We start from the raw sequence: 22,526 nt of genomic DNA on the forward strand, positions 1-22,526 counted from the left end.
GCCAGCATTGCCAAGGACTTATCCTCATTTGGCAAATCAACATCAACAGCCTCATGAGCAGCAGAAAAAGATCTTCAACAAGCTGCATCCTATGTACTACACGTAAGCATGATATGGTTTATGACTGTTTTATCATAAAGCCTATATGAAGCCAATTGGTTGCCAACATATTGCTTGTCAATTATTTGTATTAAAGTGTTATGGCAACATGTTGATAAGGGTTTGTATCATTGAGTTTTATGATTTTAAAGAATTTTTATCTTTGACTTTTATGATATGGTTTAATCAGAGAAGATGAGAAAATGTTCTTCTTTGGTTAATTTGTAATCTTGCAACCATGGACTGGGAGTGTCCATCTTCTAAGCATTTTCATTGAAATGCAATGTTTAAAAAAAACTTGAAATCTTGAATTGAATGTGTATATCTTTTTTTTTCTTGAAACTTGTGATAAATTTGTGATATGCTTTTACATTTCCATGAAATAGTCTTTTGCCAAATTGAAATAGCATTTTTTCATTATACCTTGCAAGACATATTTGTTCATTGCATTCAAATAAGCTAGGATGTCTTAATCACTGACCAATTCTGACCAAATCTACTACTATCTGAAATATTACACTGTTGTTAAGAAATTGAGTAAGTTTTACCCAACATGGTAAAACTACAATATATGAACAACTTGACTGTTGGGCAAATTTCAATTGAATTAGTTTTCTACTCAACAGTTGGATTGTCCACAGTGGAACACATGTTGGGGAAAATTAGTGTAGTAGTCCCGCTAGTAGTACTATAGTGTTACTTAACAATAATCACAAAATGTTGTGTTATTTACAGAGGTGTCCCTATCCAACAACACTATGACTTGACACAGCTTAAAAGAAGTAACATCAGGTCTAATGACCAACTTCTACCAAGACCTACGCAGGTAGATATGACGTAAGTATTGAAATGATTTTTACTCAACACACTTAGGGATTGATTGTTATTTACGGCAGGGGGGTAATGGGCATTTTGGAAAAAATATCGACCAAAAAATCCGCGTACCCCCCTTGTTCTCCTGAATTTCTCCATTTAAAACTTAACACTCCCCCCTTTTGGTTCAACAAAAAAGTTTGTGTTCCCCCCGCAAGACACCCAAATAGTTTTGGGTTCCCCCCCTCAAAATGCCCATTCCCCCTGTCGTAAATAACGATCGCTCCCTTACTTTAACTTTCCTCTTTTTGTGCAAAATTGGGAATAATTCTGTATCTCCCTTGAAGAATATTTACATCTTTTTCCAACTTTTTTTTTCTAATTACTATTTTCTGTCAAAATTATATAAATTGTAAGATCAATATATTCAGCATTTTATAGCAAATTGTTACAATCATGCTTTCTGAATAAAGACAAAGAAGTTTTTTGAAAGCCTCAACATGAAAAGGAAATAATCTTTGTTAGTAACATTATTTAATAGTCACATTGTATTTATAAACCAGTCTAAAACTTCCAGAATTGGGCTTTTGCCATTAGCGTCACTATGTCTCGAGTGGGACATTCGGTCTGAATTGTCAAAAAGTGGCTGAAAAGAACCAAACAATTTCTCAATTTACCAAAAGGTGGGGGAGGGGCACATCCCTCAAAGATTGACGCCCTGGCTTTTACCATGATTTTTTGCCTAATTAATACTCTTTTTTTTATTTCTCTCCACAGCAAACTACAAGTAAACCAAATCTTCCCAGCAGAACACCCCTACAGTTCACACATGTCAAAATTTGCACTGTTTCCAAGTTTTTCTCAAACAAGAGATGACTACAAGACAGGAACACAGGCACAACAACAGCGCCCTCTACATCCGCAAATTCCAGCCAATCCTTACGATGTCACAATTCACCACAAATCTAAAGGTAAATGAATGAAATTTTTCAATTTCCAAATTAAAATATTTTCAAAAAATTGTAAGACCTATTTTCTTGGAGACATGCAAATATAGATATTAGCCTTTTAGAAGTATTTTAGCAGACACAAACGTATGTTGCTGCAAGAAGTGGGTAAAGCCCGGGGTAAAGTCTTTTGAAGTTGTTGGGTTTTATCCTCTTGTAAATGTGCCCTACTTTTGTGTATGCCAGATATCAAATAAAATTAATTATAAAAGGTCTGAAAATATGAAAAAAAATTCGTGGATATCAAAATACTTTTCCAATATTCTCTAATCTTATCTGAATCTGAATTTACAAGTTTGAAATAAATCCATCAATTCATGTTATAAATTTATCTTTTTTCCTACAGGTTATGCTCATCGTGAGGAGACTCAACATGTACCACATGATTCAGAGAAGAAAGCTTTGCAATGGCCTGGGGATACTTTCTTTCAGGTAAAACTTTTTTATTAAGTAAATATACCCATTTATGCTTACATAAATGATGAAACAGTAATTTTGAAATATCAAAATTGCAAGTTGATTAAAAAAAAAGATTCCAACATGAAAACTACTAGTAAATTTAATTAACAACATTAAGGGATGGGGTATGACGTTTGGACAGTATTTATTGTGGGACATTAGAGCACATCAGACATATCAATTGCATTCTGAATACGAAGAATGTCCTTCTGATATCAAATAATTTTGATTTTTGAAATTCGCAATGTAATACACATATTATGGCAAATGATTAAAAATTGATATTTTTGATATTTAACAGTACTTGAAGTAAACTTTATAAATCTGATGATTTATACTTAAAGTGTATGTAGGTGGAATGAAAAGCCGACGATCAATTTTGACCTTTCGTATTGAAGATATGAATTTTTTTTCCCAAAATACCAAAAAAATTGGGTCTTTTTGGGAAAAAATCCATATCTTCAATATGAAAGGTCAAAATTTTCAATTGATTGTCGGCTTTTCCTCCCAGCTACATACACTTTAAGAATATATCACTAGATTTATAAAATTTACTTCGAGGACTGTTATATATATCAAAAATGTGAAAAATATCAAATTTTAATAATTTGTCATAAAATTTGTATTATATCGTGAATTTCAAAAAATGAAAATTATTTGATATCAGAAAGACACTCTCCGTATTCAGAATGTGATTCGATATGTCTGATGTGCTCTCATGTCCCACAAAAAATACTGTCGAAACGCTCATTCCAGATCCCTTAACATTGTGATAATTAAACCCATACCTTGAAGCCTCTTTTCCAATATTTGTGCAGGCCAACTAATTTCCTGTTACATGTACTTTGGTTACCATAAATTATTGAATATCAATATTCATAATGATGCAAAGAAATGCTTGTATACTTGTACCTTGGTTCAAGCCTCTTCCATATTGCATTCATGTATCTATATTATGATGTAATAACATGGTTACATTCTAAGTTGAAATTACCTCTTGCAATATAATTTATAAATCTTTTTATTTAAGATAAAAAATTGCATTTCATTAACTTCATTTTGTCTTTTTCTCTTTACAGCAAGTAAAGACACCAACATCTGGTCAACAACAATTCTACCCAATACCAGCTAAATCTGTCCTACCAAACCATGCACCAAGAAAGCTTGACCACACTCTTAACCCACGCACCGCTAACGCCCTTCGCAATGTTGAGCGGTCACAGTGGGTCACTACGTATTCCAAAAACTTTGCCGGTTACGGACCTTCTAACGCACTTTCATTAGATAATTTTGATGAGAAGGTCGAGAAGGAGAGAAGAACAGGAATTGAAGATCATAGTTTGGTAGGTATTAAAAAATAATGGGGAAAATATGTTGGGAAATTTTGTATGGATGTATAAAATGTATGTTTTGCATAAATGTGCATTTATTGCTTTAATAACAGGTTGCTGATTTTGAAATCTATTTCCAGATATGTAAGTAGTAATTTCAAAGGTAACACAAAGTTTTGGTTTATCAAGGCCTGAATAATTACTACCAGTAGTGCACCCGTGAAGCAGAAAAATATATAAGAAATGAAAGAGGAAAAGAGAAAAACATGTAGAAAAAGAGGAAGAAAGGGGATATAGACGATATTAAGGAGGTGGATATGAGAGAATAGAAGGATATTTACAGCAATGAGGCAGTGGCATAGCCAAGGGGGACAGCTGTCCCCCTGTGAAAAGTCTTGCCCCCCCTGGTAATATTTAAGATTTTTAGGCCTTTTTTGTACTTTTTAGCCCATTTTTGACCATTTTCATCAATGTTTACCCCTTAAAATTTGTCTTGCCCACCCTCTGAAAAAGTGCTGGCTACGCCACTGCAATGAGGCTGGCTACGCCTCCGATTACCACCTAATAGCTCCTAATGTGAAGATATATTCAGAAAATGTTGTTGGTCGATGCGAAGCAGTAATATTTATTAACTTATCTATGAAATTGTATAAGGATATATTTTGTGGCCACCAATTACTTCAAGTGCTCACAAAAATACTGAAATGTAACAAATCTTTTGTAATGAATCACACCTTCCCTGTTTTTCTTTGTTACTTATACAAACAAGAAAAAAATACTAACTTGACAATATTTTGTTTCATATTTACAGCGTAGTCCAAGGAGTGCTTTGCCATATCTACGGAGTGGAACACAACGGACACATTTAAATAGAACTTGCCTGCAGAGTGCTAAATTTTGAAAAAAACTATGTAGCACTGATTTGAATGACATTCATCAATGTGCCTATTATAGTGGAGGGGATATACCGCTTATTGACAAAAGTAAAAGCCAAATCAATGTGCCTATGAACTTATGAAGTGTAACATTCGAGACACCTACTTTAGACCAGGGGGCATGTGGACACCCCAATAAAAGATGCCCCCCACTTGACTCCATGCAAAATCCTCTATTTGATTACAAAGGTTCAAAAATCAGAAACATGCAGGCATTCACAGACATAGGCACATATTATTTGGCTTTTATTTCAGCATAAACAAAGCAGAGGCATGATAGCCCTGGCCTTCTGTCTCTGCTAAAAATTCAGAAGTTGGTGTTATGTTGAACTTTTTAAAGTATGTTCATAAGCATAAAAATAGGAGTATGGGAAATGCTCCTGAACCCAAGCTGGTGCATATCTTTATCTAATAATTTGATATTCATGTATCTGTTAACTCTGTTTACTAATCATAAGCAAGATAAATATTTTTGATATAACATGGTTTTTTTTGTGGAGAGAAAAAAAAATTTCAATTGGAGCTACCATTATCTATAAGTTTCAAGTTCATTTAATATTATTTTGGGGTGTTTAAAAACAGGTCTTTCTTTCACCTAAATGCTACTAATGAAAGTAAATGTGCAATTAATTAATCTTTTTAATCTTACTTGAAATTATATCATTGCTGTCTCAGGAAGGCAGCTTTTTTTGCATTTTATACAATGGCTAATTTTAAAACCTTTGGCATTCCAATTATTAAATAAGCATTATTTGTAAAAGTGTGCATTTTTTAAAATCATTTACATACATACTTATCAAATATTGTGTAAGAAAATAAAAATAACTTGGTGAAAGTTTTCAAGAATTGCGTTTAAAACAAACAGTCATTAATTAACATTTATTTATTTTTTTATCTGATTTTTGGTGACATTCATTGCTAATTTTGGACCAAAAAACCTGTTACATAATAAATATTTCAATCAGTTAAAAAAGAAAGAAACGAAAAGGGAAACATCTTAAATAAAATCTATGCTTTAAATTTAAAGCAGTAGGGAACAAGCCAAAAAAAATTACGATGTGCTGTATGTTCTAATACACTTGTAAAAAACTAGATAAATATCAGTAACATTTATCTTTCTGGTTGAAATTTTCAAAATTTCACATGCACACATATGTGACATGATCAAGGGGAATGAGTCACATGTCGAGTTTATATATGATTCTAAAAAGACATTTAGAGCTTTCAGAAACTGAAAACCCACAATATAAAACAAAAGAATTTTAACACTCTTTGCCAATATCTCAAAATCAATATTTGTGACATCCGACTCATTTCCCTTAATCGTGTCACATATATGTTTCAGGGAGGGAGAGAGGAGATCAGCCTCCAAACATCAAAATTTTGGTTTGTTTCCTAACAAAACTGCTCTTCACTGTGCAAATACCATTTGTCTATGTTAATTTACATATTTAATTAAGACGAGTATAATGTCACCATGCTACGATAATTGCTACGAAAATAACTCATTTTTTGTAATTTTGAGAACAAGTCCAAAATTCAAGTATCAGTTACATAATCACCCTATTTATTTCTAATTATGCCTTTTATTTTGTCTAATTGTCATTTGTTCTTGTGCAAATATTGGTGAACAAATATGTTTAAATGCATGCTTGAACCATATTTTGTACTTGCTCTCAAAATTACAAAAAATGGGTTGGACAATTATTGTAGCAGGGTGACAATAATGTTCTGAGCCAATTTTTGATAGAAACTTTGATTTTGGTGAATACTTGATTTTATATTTCAAGCTCGTCTACAATCTTGTTGAAAAAATTCTTTGAAGCAACATGTCATTTTCAAAAGTATCTTAAGTAGCTATTTATATTATGTATATTTGTTTTTTTTGTAATGATATGTGTAACATTTTCCTGTGTAACTAAATAAAATCTATGCAAACAAATGATGTTATCGCTTTATATAAAAGTACCCCTCATTATACTCACCAGTTGTGCAGCATGGGGGAGGGGTGTGGCAAATTCCCCCAGTCAGATCTTTTCCCCCAGTAAAAAAATGCAGAAATTTCATGATTTTTGTCCCCCCTTGGAAGCTCAATTTTCCCCAAATGCCCCTGGAAAAAATGTCTTTACCACCACTGCCCCTCACAAGTTAGCACCCAAGTTACACAATCTCAACAAGGTTAATCATACCTGTGAATTTCTTCCCAAAGAAACCATTGTGAATTTAGTTCCCAAGGTTCAGAGAAAATTGGGCAATATATATCAAAATTATGTTTGTTTCCTGTCCCATCAAAACTAGTGGTTGAAAGAAACAGAATCTATAATTTGGCAAGCCATAACCACAAGGTGGCTTAACTGCTTTTTCATAAATGAGGGAGGGAGAAAAAGCTGGGGGCGGGAGTACTCAGTAAATTGACCATACAGGTACATGCCATAAACATGAGTAGCATTCAGTTTTTCGGCCTTTTGGTATATCAATGACCCCCTTTTTAAAGTCAATTTTGGTACATATGTATGGATGGGTCCTTTTTTTCAAAATTTTCTCATTTTGTCAGAAAATTTTTGCCCCAATCTAGCCAAAATTGTTTTTCCAAAATTTGTGGAAAAATTTGTAAAAACTAAGACAATTTGGGTTAAATTCAGACTTTGGGTATATATCGATGGGTCCAAATTTCTTGAAAAATATGGGTCCACTTTCAAATTTTCAGGGCACACCCCCTGCCAAAACCAAATTTTGAGTACCTCCCGGGAGAAAAAGCAGTGTCATAGCACCAGAGGTAACATATAGGCCATCTCCATACAATACCAGCAGATGAAGACATAGAAACATATTACACAGGGGGAGTATGAATTTCAAATGGAATGAATAACTTAAGCAGCTCCATTTGAATTTCATACACCCTCTGAGAAAGATTCAGCAACCACAGAGTTAGGGTCTTTCAAATATAGAGTTGGTCAATGTGTTAAATTATTGTTTGAAAGTCATGCTCCCCCTGTTGAAGATATTTCCAAAATCTTCTACGGGGGATTGTGGACTTTAAATGAATTTGCCCATTACGGGGGATTCAAGGAGGGGATTGCATCCCAACTGACAGGCTTCAAGCATCACACCTGTTCTGGTTGTGCAATGTTCCAAAGTGAGATAAGAGCTGTTTAAAATTTGTTACTGGAGATGTATAATGTGTGCAAGCATTTTTGTGGAGCTATAACTTTATATTAAATTATCCCCTTTCAATCAATTAGAAACATCAAGTGACTGACACTGTCAATTAAACAAAATCTTTATCCATGCTATTTATCTTTGATTGCAGTACAAACACCTATTCTTTTGTGTGACAAAGTTGGTGTTTACCTGATAAAAGGGTTCAAACATAAGCTCATAATTATATAGCCATAACAGAATCGGCTCTTGAAGAATCAGCTCTTCAAGAATCAGAGCACAGTGCTTGTTAAGTTGTTTAAAATTAATATAATGGCAAACATTTAGAAGTTTTCTCTAGTGTGCTAATTACGTCAATGAACAAATGAGATGAGGGCCCGGGCACAGGGTCCAAACTTACAATCTAATCTTAGCTAACAATTAAAAAAACAAAAACAACATTTCAATGTAAGATTCCCATACAACTTTGCAAAAGCTAGAAGACAAAAATATGCTGGACCAGGAGTCTGACATTTGGTTTGTTTGCAATGCTCAAAATAAACGGGTGATTTCTCCCGGGGGTTGCTCAGTACAAATGGCCATACTGGGAGTGGGACGTGCCGCAAACATGGGTAGCATTTTTCAATGGTTCTTTTTTCTAGGCTAATTTTGGTATATGGATGGGTCCCCGGGATGGGTCCTTTTTTCAAAATTTTTGCCTCAATGTAGCTAAAATTTTTGAAATTGCCCCATAATTTGGGGTAAAACTTGTAAAAATTAAAACAATTTGGCCAACAATTTTGATATTTGGTATATAGGTGGGTCACAAATTTTGTACAAATTAGTATATCGATAGGTCAACTATCAAATTTTCCGCGGCACACTTCTAACCAAACCAAAAGAACCCCCCCCGCATATCCCCCGAAAGTACCAAAATAGCCCTTAAAAATTAAATTACGGGGACAATATGTCATAGAAATAGGCCTCTGAAAGGAAAATATTTTGAGGCATGTGGCTCTAAATAATCATGTATTAAGGGATCTGGAATGAGCGTTTATGGCATTTCGACAGTATTTTTTATGGGACATAAGAGCACCTCAGACGTATCGAATTGCATTCTAAACACGAAGCATGTCTTTCTGATATCAAATAATTTTCATTTTTTGAAAATCATGATATAATACAAATTTTATGACAAATTATAAAAATTTGATATTTTTCAATTTTTTTATATATAACAGTCCTCAAAGTAAATTTGATAAATTTTATGATATATTCTTAAAGTGTATGTAGCTGGGAGGAAAAGCCGACGATCAATTGAAAAGTTTGACCTTTCATATTGAAGATATGGATTTTTTTTCCAAAAAGACCTAATTTTTTTTGGTGTTTTGGGAAAAAAATCCATATCTTCAATCTGAAAGGTCAAAATTTTCAATTGATCGTCGCTTTTCATCCCACCTACATACATCGCTAATATAAATCATCAGATTTATAAAGTTTACTTGAGTACTGTTAAATATCAAAAATATCAATTTTAATGATTTGCCATAAAATGTGTATTACATTGCAATTTCAAAAAATCAAAATTATTTGATATCAGAAGGACATTCTTCGTATTCAGAATGCAATTGATATGTCTGATGTGCTCTAATGCCCCACAATAAATACTGTCCAAACGTTCATACCCCACCCCTTAACTAACAGCAATAAGAGGAACATCAAATACAGCATCAAAGCTTTTGACATCTAAAGGGTAAATTTTGAAATTCTAATTTAAGATTAACATTGTGTTGAAAGTCTCACAAATGGTATCCAAATCTCAACTGAAAATTATTTCTGTAACAGTAAAAAGTTAATTTTTATCATCAAATTGACATCCTGTGGGCCACATCACTAAAGCAACAGAGAGCTCAGTGGGCCCAAATCTGAAATCAGTTTAATTTTTGGGCACCGACAGTCAATTCCAGCCTCTCCCCACCACACCTCCATGCATCTAAAACACTTTCCAATTAAATCATGGATCCATTAAGAACCAGGGGCGGATTTAGGGGGGGGGGGCGTAGCCGGCGTGCGCCCCCTCTATTATTTGACTAGCAAAAGGTGCCGGCCTAACTTAAAAATACAAAATATGAAAGAAATTTAAAAAATGAACAAATTCGGCCATGAACAGCAAACAATGGGCCAAAACCGTTGAGTTTTCCAGGGGGTAACCCCCTTAACACCATTTTTTCGTCATCGACCAAAAGGCGCCCCCTCTATCAAAAATTTCTGGATCCGCCCCTGAGTACCTATATTGCTTTATCATAAACAAGTCAAGCAAAATGATCTGTTGTTTGAATTGCTCATTTCAATCCATCAATATGACACACACAATCCCAGTTGCTCCTGGCAGCAACCCCCATCTCTGACAAAATTGGTTATTTGGGTCCCCACCCCTCCATCCAGTTGTAGAGTTGTTTCTTTGTAACATTTGCATAATTACAAAGGAAAACTAGTCAAACATGCATCAATCCACCCCACCCCTCCTCCCAAGAAAAATCCGAGCTACACTACTGCACACACCCCAACTCCCCACCAGACATGCACACATATGTGCACCCCCTCCCCATGACAAAGCACAAAAAACTGACTACAATAAGAGACTATGCAATAATTAAGAGCTCTGGGGAGGGTACAATTTATGGGGTAGGCAACCGGTCAAAAGGGGGTGCGGGCAATATTTGGCATACATTTATGGGACACCTTTTAAATAAAATGCTCTAAAAAGGCTATAGAAAACAGCATGGTGGTCCCAGTATGCTATTGCTCCTATTGGAATGAGTAATGAAGAGTCTGGGTTATAAAGAGTCTGGGTGAATTGTGGTTAGAGAGCATAATACAACTTCAGAAAGTTAAAATTATGTATGTTATACCCTTTTTCGTCAATATAACATATGTTCATTAACTCAATCTACAATCATTCATTTTTCAGATAATTTGTTTTTAGCCTGCTAATTACCTACATATTATTTCCAGAAAATTAGAGGGTATGTTTTATTTACAGATGAAAGGACTCCATGATGACATGACTTAAGATCATCCCAAGATTTGAGATTTAATCATGAAGTATTAAAAATAACATTTGTAAAATTACTGATGTAAATTCTTTGTCTTCTTTTTCTCTCCTTTTCACAGCGTCCTCGTTCCTATCCCACCTTTATGCCCCCACGTCCATTTGATGGAAGAATTTCTCGGCTGATTGGTCCCAATCAGATGGTCAGGTGTGTCATCAAAGATGGTCGTATTGTGTATGTTCCATGGTCTCCAAAGATTGAGATTGAAATGGATCAGGTAAGGGGCCTGTTTGCTTGTTTATTTGTATGTTTTGGTTGTTAGAAAAAGTATAAATTTTGTAAGCAAAACATCATTTAATGTAATTTGGAACTTTTGTTTTGGCTGACAACTCGCAACATACTCTCTTAATGTAAAAGATTAAAAAACTCACTCTCCAAAAGAATGATCACTTCAAAGGGTGAAAAGCACTCCTAAAAGAGTGAAAATCACTCCTAAAAGAGTGGAAACCAGCTCTTTCAAGGTATGATATAAAGGAAATTATTCAAAAAAGGCTAGAAATGTCCCTTTTATATCATACCTTGAAAGAGGGGTGTCCACTCTTTCGGTTTTCGCTCTTCTCACTCTCCAACTCACTCTCTCTTGGAGGAGTGAGTTTTTTACTCTTTTACATTAAAAAGATATATATATATTCATACCCAATATGGCTAACAAAAATTGCCCTTTTAGAAATACAGAATAATATCCTGCCATCACTGTATAAATAAATAAGTAACAAATGAACTATAAGGCACAAAAAAGTCCACTTTCGCTATCATAACCCAGCAACAGGTTTTTAATACATACATACACTTTTTCTGCAATCCTTTTATAACCCACAAACGTGTTTTATTTCGAAATTTATTCTTCGCCTTCTCTCTCAAAGATGCACAAAAACCATCAAAACCAATGTCTTAGCTAGTCATTTAAGATGGGGAGTTTTCTCCTGGGACGGGGAAAATTAATGCCTTTGACAGATGCTAAATTATAATTGTAGGTTTTAAGAATGGCTATTGACCTCAACGGGCTGTATAAGTCTGGTAAATGTTGTAACGGTCAAATTAAGACAGGCAATTTTATTCAAATGATGGGTAAACCTAAATTTCTAGCTAAAACCATGATCAAAACCCTCAAAATCTAACCATCCTTTTACATCTACCAAGCATTTTATTTGAAATTAATTCCTTGCTTTCTTTTTTCCAGGTCAAAGAGCACAAGAACCTGCCATCAGAAACCCGTGACAGCTTCCAAGATCCAATCTTCACAAAGGAATGGCTCAATCTGCAATCCAAACAACACCCTGATGAACACCTACAAAAACTGCAAGAGAAGAAAGAAGCTCTCAATCCCCAAAATAGTCTTCCATTCACTCCTGAGAAGGAGGTTGAGAAGCAACAGAAAGCAGAAGCTGAAGGAAGCTACTTGAAGAAGATGGCACAGAGGCACAAAGAAGAAATCAAAGCTTTGACGGAACGAACCAGATGGAAGCAAGCCGAGGAGCAGAAACATCATGATGATTTGCGAGAACTCAAGCGTAAAGTGGAATATACATCACCTGCATTGCAACCAGCAGTGTACTATGACACGCTGCATAAAATCTACAGCACCAAGCCACCATTTTATTATGATGGCGATAACCCGTATGAATATGATTACGTGAAGCCTTGGGACTACCACAAAACTGGTGTGACAGCTGATATGTACCTTCAAGAGGGCAAACAAGAGGAGATTATTCGTGAACAATTGAAAAATCAAATTGAGATTGATCCACGATATCTCAGAGAATATCAGTTTGCAGGAGTTCCTGGTAAGAATCCATACGTCATGCCCAAATATACGCAGAGTCAGCTGTTGAACGAGCGCCCTCGAGTTGAGAAATCGGTTGCTCAAGACCAGAAGCCAGCTGCTCAGTCTTCATACACGCACAGTTATTGTCCTGATAAAGTGAAAACTTTGAAAACTTTAGACACTGATATGTATAACATGAAAGACCTGACTCAAAGTTTACCTACCATGTTTGACACCAAGCAGACGTCGAAGCGTAAGACTGGTTTGCGGAGTGGTGTCAGCATATCTAACACAGCCCAAATAGCAACTGGAGGAGGAGACGCCCCATTACAGATCTCGCGTACTACTACAGCAAACCCTACACCATCTGATCCCACTAAGACGTCAAATCTATACTCCCCTGCTGCTCTAGACCTAGCCTACAACCCGTATGTTGACGGTCGTCATTATAACCCAGCCGATACGCAAGACCCACGATTCGATTGGTTCCCTGGTTCTCCAAGTGGGCCAAGACAGCAGACTAAGCTGCTAAAAATGCAGAATTCTTTCACTGAGACTGACTCAAGGAAAACATTTCTTGACACATTTCCAGAACCAAGTCCTGATTTGAGAGAAAATATTGCTACTGGTAAAAGCATGAATTTGAGGGACTCAATGCTTGTGAAATGCACTAATTCACAACCACCAAGGTTACACTAAAAGGTCTGTATGCACAAAGCAAGTTAGACCAGGTCTAAGGTTAGTTCTACAGAGAAGAAACATTTTGGTATTTATATACCTTATTCTATAATATTGTAGATCCTGTTTTAAAGGCATATACATGTAGCTTTATATTAAATTGTTTGATTTGATTTTTTTGGACTTTTTAAGGAGGGAAAAAAACATTAAAGGGATCCCTCCCTAAGTCTAGTCTAACCTCTATAGTCAGACCAGGTCTAAAGTTAGACCTGATCTTACTTGTTTTGTGCATACTCACTCCAAGGTAGCGCTATGGTAATCTGGTCAAATTGAACTGTCAGACTTGGGCACCAAAATAGTGAACTTTTTTTTTTGGTAGAGGTCCAAAACCAAGTGATAAATGTAACAAATATGAGAATTCATACTCACCCAGGTTTGTAGATCGTGTTTCTAACTGCTCGATCACCACAATTATGCATTACATACGGATCGCAAAAACATGCTTAAAATTGAATGCTACGGTGCATGTCAAAATAATCTGACAGTGCCTGTGGATAAGCCTCTTTGTTTGGACAAGCCTCTTTGTTCACAACTCTAATTAATTAATACACTGCCCAAGTATTAAGTTAGCAGCCATCAAGTTTATGTATGAGGGGGAAGCTTACCGATTTTTAATTTTTTTTTTTAATTTAGTAATTACATTTTATTACAAAAAGTATCTGTACACTTAAAACATAAGCAATATCTTAAAGACACTCAACCTAAATTATACCAAATAGAGTAATCAATAGATAGATAAGTTATATTAGTTCTGTGTATTTTGATACCTCATTTGGCACGATGTGACTTTATATCCCGATATTTCCTCCTTCAGGGTGATTCCTACCACCTAAATTGATATAATTTGGGAAAATAAAGTTGTATCATGCTGAACGATGTATCAAAATAATTATGTAGAACAACATTCTCCATCTATTGGCTTCTCAGTTTCATAATTTAAGATTAGTGTCTTTAAGATATTGCTTTTGTACAGATATATTTTGTGTGCAGTATATGTAAAGAAATTAAAGTACCACGATATGCCTTCTATGATCCATTGTGTCTTCCTCGAGACAGTAACATCCATGTGTGATACATGCTCAATCAAAGGGCAGTGTATCTGTAGTGCATAATCACTTTGCGTCACATCGCATGCTACAGATGCACCGCCCTTGTATCACACAAGGATGCTACTGTCTCGAGAAAGCCAATAGGACTATTATAGAAGACAATTAGTGCTTTACTAACCTGCATTTTAAAAACAGTCTACGTAGCCCTACAAGGTTGCACACGTGAACGCATGACATACCACTATGTTTGAAAAACATGTGCAATTCTTTGTGGGCTTTTTGTGAAAAGAAGGTATTAACATCAGGGTTCATGCAAGTTTGTGGATAGAAATTCAGTTTTAGGCTTGCAGTAAAAAAAACAAGCATTTTGTTTTTCATAACATTTGCTCATTATGTGCTTCAAACATAAAGGGTATACTGCAGTAGTTCACTTAGGCAACCGTGTCCTTACTCCCTATTCCAGAAAAATACAGAACTAATTTTTTGGGATAAAAAAAATATTATTCTCTTTTGCCAAATGAAACATAGCTAAATCCTAACTGGCAATAACAGTAAAATTTTAATATTTGGCCAATTTTTGTAAATAAGGGCCAAAAACATGCGATTTTAGGGTGTTTTTCGTATGCTGTGATAATCAAGCCCAAAGACTTAAACTAAGACTAATTTCAGTTTATGCATTCTAATTTTTAAAAAGACATGTTTCATTCCAATAACCAACCATATAACCAAGTAACACAAAAAAAGTGAAAATTAGAGCAAAATTTCAGCATATACTCAAGATTTTGAATGCTTAGACTTGTTCCAAGTCTTTGATTTTTGTGACTCGATTGTCAAAAAACATGCCGAAAATGCATGTTTTTGGCTCTTTTTTCAAGAAATTGGAAAAATAGTGAACTTTTTCTTTTATCTCCAGTTAGGACTAAATGAATGATTAGGATTGAGCTGTTTCATTTGGCAGAACTTGATAATATTTTTTTTATCCTAAAAAATTAGTTCTGTATTTTTCTGGAATGGGGAGTAGAACCTGCATTGCTAAGTATTCATACACTCTTATAGATATCCCATGAAGTAATAATGCTATTTAATGCACATATTTGCTTATCCTATAAAAATATGTTTAAGTGCTACAAAAGCATGAATCATCCTATTTCTTTAATAACCATTTGTTAAACTATTAACCTGTTACATAAAAAATAGTACAGACAGATCATCTGGTACAGTACAAAAGAAAGTGGGGTGTATAAGCCACTTTGGTGTGAACCTATTACTAGGCCTATTATGTGCATCTTTTAGTTAATATAGTTGACATGGGGACTTACAAAATGTGGTGGAAAATTTTTTTCGATACAATTTTAATACAAAAAGATGCACAATTTTAAGAGTAATATTAACCAGTCTATGCAGTTTCAAACTTTAACAATGCCTTGTTTTATATATTTTTATAATACTTTGTAAATATCAATGACCTGGACTGCTTGAATATATGTTTTTATTTCTGCCCATAGTTGAGACGGTTCCTTTGTAAAATATCTAAAATAGAATATCAACTGAGATTGGAAATCTACTAAATAAATCTAAATAATAACAGCTGGATGAAGAGTTTTTGCATTTTGTATCATACATTTGAGTTCAATGAACTTTAATAATGATATACAAAGAGAGCCTCAAAAAGGATTACTACTATAAGGGTACATTTCTAAATAGGAATCAGCTGGGTTACTTTCATAGGCGGGGAGATGGGGGAAACACTTCCACCCAACATTTTTGCATCCCCCAAAACGCCATTATTTTGGACCAAAATCTAGTATAATTGCACAAATTTTGACACTTCACATCAAAATTCATTTTGGGTTAGAATAGTCTGAAATTGACAATTTGCATGTGCTTTGCGTGCAAATGTCCCAGTAAAATCGGCACAAAATTTGTTTGTTACTCAATAAATTGTTGCTTCCGCTGCCATTGGTTACTTTCTGGCAACAATTAGCATTTTCAAAATGTAAAAATGTTAGTTTAAAAACCTGAGAAACTCACTAGCCAGTTAAACAGTAAGTCTATAAGGGCCGGTTTTCTTGAAGCATAGTGGTCAGGCTTCCTAAGCCAATTAGTAAATACCAGTGCTCACAATTTTACATTGTACATCGCCATTAGAAAGATAAATCAATAAACTTGATCCGCATTGGTAGGGCTAGCCTGCTGGCTTAGGAAGCTTGTCCACTAGCCAAGCTTCAAGAAATTGGACCAGTTCCAGTTGCAATACATACACCCCCTATGGAAGACATGACTTTAACTTTTTCACACAGAGCTACACAGGGTGTGTGAATTTCAAGTGGTGTTATCTGAATGAGTGACTCTATTTGAAATCTACACCCCTTTATGTAAGATTAAGGTCCTGTCTTCCATATGGGATGTATGGATTTCAATTAGAATAGCCCATTTAAGAAAAAAGTGTATGTTTGGCCTCACTTGGTTTGAAAAATAAAAGCTTTTTTTTACATTATCAAGTAAAATCTCTAATTGGTTAAATACATGTAGTTGCCTAAATATTGTGTAATGGTTTGGTGATACTTCATTTACATGTTAAAGCAGGTTTTAAATAACAGATTTTGTTTAAACACATGTACATTTATTTTGGTCAATTAAAATGCAAAAATATAGACTAGTAAAAAAAAGTGTTTCTGGATTTTCAGAAATTAGGGTCGGTATTCTTTTGTACAGTAAAAACGTTTTTCACATTTTTCAAAATTAGAGTCGGTCAATTGAGGCCAAACATACACTTTTTTGCCTTATGTAAAGCGATGTACAGGTGTGCAACCCTATGGGTTCCACTCTTGCTAACCATGCACCCAACAGTAAAACAATACTAAACCATTAAGTATAAAAAAAAAAAAAAAAATGTTACATTACATTAATTAATAATCTATCTGTGTGGTAATAATTATTTTGTATTGTTGATTAAAAGATTAATAAATAAAATGTTGAAGTAAGAAACAAACACTTGCTGGTCTCATTCAATTGTCAAAGTCAGAATAAACTAAAACGCTACTCCCGATTCCAGAAAAATACCATTTTGGGGGATTAAAAAAACATTATCCTGGTTTGTCAAATAAAACAGCTATGTCCTAATACTTTTGTTGAACCAAATTGGCAATAAAAGACAAAATTTAAATATTTGGTCAATTTTGGAACGGGCCAAAATGGGGACCAAAAACATGCATTGTTAGGGTACTTTTTGTATACTTAGAAGATCAAGACTTGGTCTATAATTTTTTATATTCATATATTTGGAAACATATTTGTCACTCTTCTTATTACCCAAATTAACAGAAACTAGCAAAACTAACAGTGATATCTTAGCCTATACTTTTAAGTATAGGATGTTTAGATTTTTGTAAGAAAACAAAAGAATTGCATATTTTTGCACCCCTTTCCCCAAAAGACTGGAAGTCAAGTGAAAAATGCAGGCCAGCAGTCCCCAGTTGACAAAGGGCAATATTTTGCATAGTTTCCCAAATAACAAGTTTTATTATTAATAAGGATATGAAAATATTCCTGTCATTTAATAAAGGAAAAGAAAAATACTCGCATGAATGTGTCATACATTTCACTGAAGGGAATTTTTGTGTTATTATATACCTCATAGATTCCTGTCATCTGATTGGATAAATGTGCAGTCATTGAATTAGCTATGCCCTCCTTTTTCAGAATTACTTAAAAACTGAACTATTCTTTTAAAGACTATTCCCCCGGTTCATAACAAAAAACTTTCTTTGTAAATTTTACCATGGCCTATGAGCATTAAAATACGCCTTTTAACCAATCAGATGACAAAAATCCATAATAATGAGGTATATAAAACAAATATTGACTGTTTTATTCAGGGCATGGTTAAAATTATAGGCCCGCTGTGATCTCCAAATCATGCTATATGACCCTCGGCGCAAGCATGGTTTTGAGATCACCTTGGGCCTATAATTTTAACCATGCCCCGAATACAGCAGTCAATATTTGTCTACTCCTCACAGGACAGTAGTAACTATTTATATCACACAATGCCCTGTTGTGATATATTGGGGACATAGGCAGACTATTCTATGCCATGAAATGAACATGTAGTATCACTGCAACAATGACAGGAATATTTACATATCATATTATACAAATACTACACGGTTAGAGGGAAATGGGGTAAACTATTTTTTCCAAAGGTAATGGCTATTGGCCTATCACCCCTAACCTGGAGGGTGAAGGGTGATAGGCCCGTAGCCAGAACCGAGAGAAAAACAGTTTGACATATTTTCTCTGACCATGTAGTATTTGTTTTATCCTACCTCTTACATATTTATGAGCTAATGGTATTCATTTATCTTAATTCAAATAAATATTACCATTCTTCATTGATCCATCATTCCAAAATTCCAAGTTACAGTAAGCTTAAAAAGATTCATTTTTAAAAAGTAGCATCGCAGTGAAAATATTAGAGGTCTGATATGCAATTTAATTCTGGTGCAAAACTTTGACACGCTGGGATTGACGATGTATAGGAAATAGCAGAAAATATTAACCATTTAATATAGTCAGTAGATCGGCCTGTTGTAGCTGAATCTATTTTTATTGTGTCATACGCAATAGACCAATTAATTGGCACCATTAGCACATGAATTATGTAAGAGGTGTACTATAATATCTTACATGCAACGCAAACATACATGCATACATGCTCATTAGCTTCCTAAACAAATAAAAATACAATAAGCAAATGTTTCTAAAAAATGATTGCATTTTTAATGAAATATTTTCCATTTCATAAAAGTTTGTCTTTCTTCACATATTTCAAAAAGTCTATCATATCTCCCTTGTCATTACAACTACACATTATGTATAAAATGTGAAATACACTCGTCTATAACATTAATTGGAATGTACAGCAATATGTGACCATCCACCACAAAGTGGTAGTAAAGTCGGCTCTAGATCATTTTCTGTTTATTGCAGATTTTGAAAGAATTCACTTTCAGCTTCAAAATGACACCTCAACCAGCTTCATTGGACATCTGGAAGTGAAGTTATAGTAGGGATGACCAATGAACCATCAACTTGATTAGAACACTCCCATAGACATGCAGGGAGCTCAACTGTGCACTGCTTGCACATACATTTCTAAATTGATCTCATTCTTTTATTTTTCAATATTTTTCTGTAAAATTTGGGGAAGTTACTGCCAATTATATTTTGTAACTATCTTGCAAATTACAGCAACATAACTTATTTTGTTTTTCTGTAAGTGCGAGTCAAAATTGGTCCATCGCCACAGTGCGCTTAATTGCCAGTGGCTGAGTTTAGCACTGCTCAAGAATGGCACAAAATATTCAAATCAGTAAGATCAGGTGAAAAACGTGGCCTACTGAGCTGTAATTTGGCAGAGTTGCCAGTAATACCTCTATCATACCCTCTGTAAAAAAGGTTAAAAAATTGAACAAGTAGATCTCGAGTTACAAATTAAATCACCAGCTTCCCTTTGGAATTTTTATATTCCTTTCAAATCATGTTAAGAAGACACCTTTCTGAACATATATGTGAAGTTTCGTGCTCATTCGATGTATTGTTCACCTGATCTTAACCCTAAACGTTTTCTTATATTTAGGCCTATAATATCTACAACTTGCTGCTGGCTATACCTTGTTTAGGACTTTCAAAAGAAGTACCTGAATGTGCAACCATAACTGTTTCAAAATAGCCCATGATAGTCATGCAGGTAACTCCGAGGTCAAGCATTGAATTGGTTTGAACAAAGATACTCATAATGTATTGAGTGCTACTTTGGTTTGAATGAGGAATACTACAGGAATACACATGAGCATGATGTGGATAATCTCTATTGTTGTGAATGAGTCAATGACCTTCAAAACTTAAGATTTTGTTTACATACACCTACTAATTGGTCATATTAAACCCAATAACATTGAAATTCTTGGTTGTGAAAAAAAGTTCACCTACTTAGTGCAATTTTGATTTTGTGCCATATCGGCTATCTTGGATGATTTTTGGTAAATGTCCTCTAAATGCATGATTTCAATGCCTTGGTTTGAAAAAATAAGTTATGCCAGTGACTAGTTAAGTGCCATTTCATAAGAAACCCTTTGATACTTTCACAATATGCTTGTTTCATGTTTGCAAATATGTTAAAATAAAGAAATATATAAAGGTAAATATATGCTTATGCCAATTTTGCTCCTAACTGCTATTTTTGGACCTTGTCATTTTATTTCGTTCCAATGACCGGTCAGAATGGGAAACTTTGATAATTCATAATTCAAAAGTTTTTGACCGATTTTGACCATTTAACCACCAAAATACTTCTGTTGATTAGTTCTACTCAGAAAACAATCTTTTGTAGCAATAGGGTCAACATGAAATTTTGATGGTTATCCCTAGTTATAGTTCATCAAAGGTCAAATTCCTAGTATATTCAACATAAAAATCCAATTACTGTTTTTGATTGTATCTCAAAATGGAAAATGCCGACTTTACGACCAGTTTGTGGTGGATGGGCACATATGTCATGGTAGGCACAGGATCTAGTACACTGTGAGGTGGTTACAAAACAAAATATGCTGGTCTTACATTACCAATGTGATGTTATTACATTATCAGTTGTCCCTAATTTTTAGATATGGTCAACATAAGTACTCTATAGAGGCCTTGCATGTGACGTATCATCCCGTAAATATGGCGGACTACTCAAATGCATTCAACAAAAGCATGATTGCAATCTACCGTGACAGTTCGTCTCACACACATAACCCTGCACTACGATCAAATAGGTTGATGACAACATTTGATTGAATGGACTGCGCTCCGCCATAACTACGGTGAAGGACACCGGCTCAAATCCTTTGTTTGGAGCCAAACGATAATTTCATGCAGGGCCTCTATTTCTTTTGCACTTCTCTTTATGAAGATCATGAATGCAAATCCATAGGGCTACTTCACTTGAAATCATACCCTATGGAAGACATGCCCTTAATCTTCTGCACATAGAGTGTGAATTTCAAATGGGGTTACCTGAATGAGTGACTCCATTTGAAATCTACACTCCCTATGTGGGAGATTAAGACATGTCTTCCATAGGTGGGTGTATGGTACCGGATTTCAACTGGTACAGCCTTTACGCGGTTGAGTTACCCATAAAACCTTTTATTATATGTGACACAATCTGGTCCATGGGGGCCAAAGGCGGCAAATTTGAAACTGAGATAAAGGTAAAAATATGGAGTAAAAAAACAATAAAATACATAAGAAAGTAGGCATCAAAAAACTTCATAACTTTAGAACCAAGTATGTTAGACCTTTGGTGTTTTCAGTAAATAGCCTGTTGTTTGTATAATGTAATAATTACAGCAACTCAATTTTCAAAATGCCTCCTTTGGCCCCCATGGACCAGATCGTGTCACATATGAGAGTACACTTCTTACTTGTTCAACATTTCAATTTTAAGTGGAGAGAAGCACATCTTCTGAAGGTGATATACCCATATTGAAAATATTCTACATAATATGAATATATACAGGTAATGTGAATTTCAAATGAGGTTACCTGATAAGCATCCCCAGTGGGGAAATTAAGATAATGCCATCCATAGGAGATGTATGGATTTCAACTGGAACAGCCTGTTGTCCTTAGGAGTTTTTTACTCGTTCAATCATAATCTTTGTTCAATCAATATGAATATATATTCTTGCCACCTAATACCTTGGTCAGTCCAAATCCTTGCTTCTGGAATTGACATGACATGACACAGCATTATTAAACTAAAGGGTAGACGAGGTGTATGTACACCACAGCAAAGTATTATCACTGGAAAGAAACAATCAATTCAAGATGCTTGTGCCAAACACTGTATCAGGTGTCCAAATATCGAAAGTGGCACACATTTTATGTATCAAGGCAAAATGAATGTTATCTTTTATATGTGATGCATTCCAAAAATCACAAGATTTGAGCCACTGGCAGAATTTCAGTAATGTGAATAATCAACTTCCAATAAAGCCTTATGAGATGGATGTTAGTTGTGTTGAGCTA

The 22,526-nt window shown here is 34.7% G+C and overlaps 1 protein-coding gene across 1 annotated transcript in view; it reads left to right on the forward strand.

Annotated features, from left to right (window-relative positions):
* LOC140138391 (uncharacterized) overlaps positions 1-13,727 on the forward strand; it is a 37,337-nt gene extending 23,610 nt beyond the window's left edge. The window contains 7 exon segments of the mRNA XM_072160324.1: positions 835-936; positions 1,690-1,883; positions 2,266-2,351; positions 3,458-3,721; positions 10,957-11,112; positions 12,076-13,288; positions 13,291-13,727. Coding sequence (XP_072016425.1) covers positions 835-936; positions 1,690-1,883; positions 2,266-2,351; positions 3,458-3,721; positions 10,957-11,112; positions 12,076-13,288; positions 13,291-13,334 — 2,059 coding nt within the window. The 3' untranslated portion in view covers positions 13,335-13,727.
* The last annotated feature ends 8,799 nt before the right edge of the window (positions 13,728-22,526 follow it).

The sequence above is a fragment of the Amphiura filiformis genome, chromosome 1 (genome assembly GCF_039555335.1).
Source record: "Amphiura filiformis chromosome 1, Afil_fr2py, whole genome shotgun sequence".
Classification (NCBI taxonomy): Eukaryota; Metazoa; Echinodermata; class Ophiuroidea; order Amphilepidida; family Amphiuridae; genus Amphiura; species Amphiura filiformis.